Here is a 4735-nt window from a genome sequence, read left to right as displayed (position 1 = left end):
TATTTCACTTATGAATATTGTAATGACATTGTAATGTGTGTGATGATCAATAAAGCTCAAAGTTTTCTCTAATGAGCCTTACTTTAATAATTGTTCATCTTGTTTATTATTGTTTATATACTTAATGAATTTCCTCAATTGAATTATTTAAGGTAATTATTTAATGTTTGAATTTGAAATTCAAATTCAACCTTGGTTTGATTTCAACCATGTCATATCATTTAGAATTCAATTAAGCAAACTCTCCCCTCTCTTCTCAAAACCCTAAGCTATTGAAGTGAGATGCAAGTTTGTCGCACTCTCGAAACCCTAACCCTGTAAGGTGTCGAGAGAGAAACTTGTCCCCCTTCGATACAGTTTTTGTTTAAAAGCGCGAAATTTCCCCAGAATTTGCAATGCAATGCACATCCCTTTCTAAAATCTACCCCTCGATCGTCTCTAAACCTGGGACATTACAATAATCTTGCTTGGAGTCTCGTAAACTTACTCCCACACGGTAAGCCGACTTCAGCGAGAAAACTCCCTTATTATCAAAATGCCAGGCTACCCACTCTTCCATATCTTCCCAGCCTAAAATTTAGTTCCTGCACAGAATCTGAAGCATATAAGATAAATGCTTGCCTATTCAAGTTTCGAGTTAGGTGCTTTCTCATATCGGTCCCTCACTTTCGACATCCCATCCTCCAGATCAAGCATGATGGAAGTGTAGAGCCTCTCACGCATCCGTACATACGCCGGTGCAGTGGCCACACAGGATTGCTTGCTCCATCACCCACCATTCGAGAAGGCGCACTCATAGGCTTGGGCTGGAGATATCGATGATGAGTATCCTCTGAACTGGAGCATCCTGCGTGTTAGATTGAACACACGCAAATATGTAAGCATGGGCTAGATGCTAAGCAATAACGCATGTTACTCTCGGAAGTGTGTGCAGCTCTGTGTGTTTCTATACCTGTTATTGGACGTGGTGTCTTGGAGTCAGAAGAAACAGATAAAATTGCTCTGTGAGCACTGCAGGCGCCAGATTGCCTGAAGTGCAGGTACCCACTTCGGACTAAAGAACTCTCTGGTGGATCCTTCACGCCCCTCAGCTTCATTTCCCATCGGTACACTGATCATTGCGTGATCAAAATGCAAGCAAATGAGCGTGGTCAGCCATTCATTTTTCCTCAAACACACAATGAGCCCGTGGAAAACAAAAGGCAGCGAAATAAAAAATATTGGTATAGGACTTTACTGGACAGCAGTTTCATAAATCTTTTTCTGAAATAAGACATCAATGCAAAAGCCGCAATAGCAATACCAACCGATAGAGGAGGTTCCGTAGCTCTGGACCTGGCTATGTCTCTTAGTAGGGCACCAAGCCATTGCTCGAAAACAATGTCAGTAGTGTCAGGCAATGCAAAGAAGCAAAGCCAGCGTTCTCCACATGCATTGCCTCGTCAGCCCTGTCCAAAGGTAGCCTCAGCTCAACAACAAGGGCAGTTTCTTGGGCCGATCTAACGCGCCCAAGCGTGGATCTATACTTCCTATCGGCCATACAGCACGGACTGATAGGATCAGTTCCAAGGACATCATCCATTGTCGACATCTGCACAAGGGTAAGACTGCACAAGGGTAAGACAGTTATTACTCTCCTACTGCCGGCACGAATACAATGTTTTCCGTTCAGGTTTTCCAAATGCAGTTTTCTTTTCTATGCGTTTTTATTTCTTTGTTGCAGAGCTGCATGTCACAGACGCACGTGGTATGCTTCTAAGCGCGATTAATAAGAATACAGCCTACGACCAGAGTTCTAGCCGGTTATAGCCTTTTGGGAGAACATTCACCGCAGTTACAGCGTTTATAGGATAAATGCGAAAAAACACCAATAGCTGTATATAGCCATATTTAGTTCCTAATTTAGGAGCTATACTTCTTGCTTTCTGATTTTTTCTTCTCTACATTTTGTCTCATGATTTCTTCAATAAAACTTGTGAGTTGAATATCTCAATATTTGTTTCTCTTCAATGGTTGACTGAGCTGTAGCTCAAATTGTGTTTGGGTCATACTTTTTCTATTTTTTGGTAAGATGTTTATGAAATGACGCCAAATGGATTAACCTGCTATATTCTGGCTGTAGACTTTATTAGCTTCAAAAATTATCGCGGCTAAATGAAACAGCCTGCTATTTAAACTATGTGTAACACCCGTCCCAAAGTAGTCCGGTACTTTGCATTCTTTTCTTCCATGCGTTGTGCTATTTATTTTATTTTCCAATTGTATATGCCACAGGCAGACCTACCATTCGACTAAATGTGGTGAAGGTGCACGATGAAGGCACCTTGCCTAAATCAAAATGTTCAGTCTTCTGCTAAAAAGGAAAATATGTTAAAATCGACTTGAGCCTACAGCTATAGTCATACTTCCACCATTGCAGTCCTGTACAAAAGATCTAAATCTCGCGGAGGAAAAGCTGAGTGAAAATTTCTTTTTCAAAATTCAAGGACCAAATTATGTGGAATTCACAAGGAAGATCAAATAGCCCTCCAACTTAGTTATGCTTCCTATAAGCTTTTAACATGGAACGGAAGGGTATTTTGTGCTCCCAAATTTTCATGCGAAGAATAATGTACACGGCAAATGAAAACTATAAAATCCTCTCAACTGTCACAACAAACGAAAGCAAGCACGGCTACTCCACTTACCCGAAAAGTCAAAGATCTAGGGCAATCTTTTCCATATGGTAATAAATTAACCAGATAATGCAGAGGAAAGAAACCATTGGTCTGGCCCAGTCTCATCAATTTGGTCGATACTACAGACCGGAGTACTGTTGAAAAGTCTGAATTTTGCGGCACACACCTGTAGTTCATCCGTCTGCACTGATTCGGCCTGGCCCAACCCTCCAATAAACTTCTTGTATGATTGCATTTTATTTTAAGAGAAATCTTATACCATAGCGGCAAAGAGCATAAAGCAATTTGTTTCTGCATAAACAAACCAGGTGATTTATTGCCTATGTATATCTGTAAGCACAATAGTCATGCACGCTCATCAGGCATCCCAGTCTTTCCTAAAACACGAACATGGCTGCTAATGCTTTCATGGTTTGTACTGAAAAAAGGAACAACGATTTGGTATCCTAAATATGGAAACAGGCAAACCGATCAGGGGAAACAAGACAGTAGCTTTAGAGCTTTCTTACTATCCGTATGAAAACAGATCGAAACTAAAACAGCTGGTGCCAACACACATGTGAAACGCAAGCATGGAGTAGGGACATACGAAGGCAGAAATGCATAGATTATACTGCGGGCATCAATTCTACAACAGATCGAGGACGGAATTACGCAAATTGAGCGGCTGCTCTATAGATCATACACGCCGCATAAATTTATTCCTATCAAGACGGCCTACTTCGCCTAAGCAAACCAAACCCTAGCTGAGGCGACGGCTGAATCGAAGACTGGTAGTGGTAAACACGGAGCTTTATGAGAACAGCCTGAAATATAGCAGTAAGAACCTTTGCGATGCAGTCGCCCGCCGGCGCTCTCCCTGCCGGGCACGCGCGTGCGCTCGTCGATGTGTAACAGTCGCGATCCACCGCCGTCACTAATGCGAAAAAAATTACAAAGAAGGCAAGTGGGGAGCCGAACCAGCGAGGAGAACCAGCCGCCACGGAGAAGACGGCCGGCCACCGCGCGGCGCCGCCCCAAACCGCACGCGCCGCCCAAGCTGCTCCGACGAAGAGGAGGAACCCAACTCCGCTCGGACCTGCCGCCCACCAGAAACAGGGAAGCTAGACCGAAGACCCGGTCAAAACAGTTCCGAACCGACTCCGCTACACATCAGGCATATATGACCACAGATAATTCATCGCGAGGACACGTAACGCACCCGTCCATACCTATGGGGCCTGCGAAAAGGACGTGCAGAGGAACCAGCAGCGTCGGCAACCCTGGAAGCTTAGTGCTCTTTAGGATAGCTACACTACAAGAATGCGCCGCTATGCCGACGGCCGGCTGCCCTCGGCGTAGCCACGCCTGGCCCTCGGTGTAGGCTACGCCGACGGCAGCCCTCGGCGTACCTCGTCGGCGTCCAGCTCCCTCGGCATAGACGGACGTACCCTCGGCGTAGCAGTGGCCGTCGGCGTCCTCGTCTTATACCGACGGTGCAGAAGACCCTCGGCGTTGATACCCTCGGCGTAGCGTGGTGCCGCGCCGTCGACGTTAACGGAGCGGCCAAAGACGCCGACGGCCTAACCCTCGGCGTAGAGAGAAGGCAGAGGCGACGTGGCGCACCGAGGCGCGCCGTAGCCAGAGGCTACGCGGAGGGCAACCCCCTCGGCATCTGCATGTTTCATGCAAGGACACGTGGCGTGACCTGGTGCGACGGTCTACGCCGAGGGCAACCCCCTCGGCATAGACCTGACCATATGGTCTATGCCAGGGTCTATGCCGACGGCATTGCCCTCGGTGTAGGCCTGCCATTTTTTTCCTGTTTCAGCCAAAATCCTGTTCCAATTCAATTGCAATTCAATTCAGCAGGTCCAATTCATCCAAATTCATCCAAAATCGACCAAATTCGCCATAATTCACCAAAATAGCATATAATTCACATAGTAGCATACATGGTGCACATAGTAGCATACAAGAGGAGAGCGGAGAGTGTCATGTCATCCAAATACATAGTAGTAGGTAGCACATGATAGCAAGCAAGAAGCCCGGTGCCGACTAGCGAAGGAAGGACCCGG

General features: G+C 45.9%; 1 protein-coding gene across 1 annotated transcript; it reads right to left on the bottom strand.

Annotated features, from left to right (window-relative positions):
* Positions 1 to 463: 463 nt before the first annotated feature.
* LOC124696148 lies at positions 464 to 1097 on the bottom strand. Its single transcript, XM_047228917.1, has 3 exons — positions 953 to 1097; positions 667 to 847; positions 464 to 584 (listed from the first exon to the last, which is right to left on the bottom strand). Exons 1-3 carry the CDS (start codon positions 1095 to 1097, stop codon positions 578 to 580), a joined length of 333 nt encoding a protein of 110 aa, XP_047084873.1. The 3' UTR covers positions 464 to 577.
* Between the last annotated feature and the right edge of the window lie 3638 nt (positions 1098 to 4735).

Source organism: Lolium rigidum, chromosome 3 (genome assembly GCF_022539505.1).
Source record: "Lolium rigidum isolate FL_2022 chromosome 3, APGP_CSIRO_Lrig_0.1, whole genome shotgun sequence".
Lineage (NCBI taxonomy): Eukaryota > Viridiplantae > Streptophyta > Magnoliopsida > Poales > Poaceae > Lolium > Lolium rigidum.
This window is presented reverse-complemented; position numbering and strand designations above follow the sequence as displayed.

Bases quoted from the DNA above. Each gene is read 5' to 3' on its own strand.
- LOC124696148 (XM_047228917.1), bottom strand. From the start codon at position 1,097: ATGAAGCTGAGGGGCGTGAAGGATCCACCAGAGAGTTCTTTAGTCCGA. The intron at 848-952 runs GTATAGAAACAC...TCTAACACGCAG, and splicing joins GACACCACGTCCAATAACAG to GATGCTCCAGTTCAGAGGAT.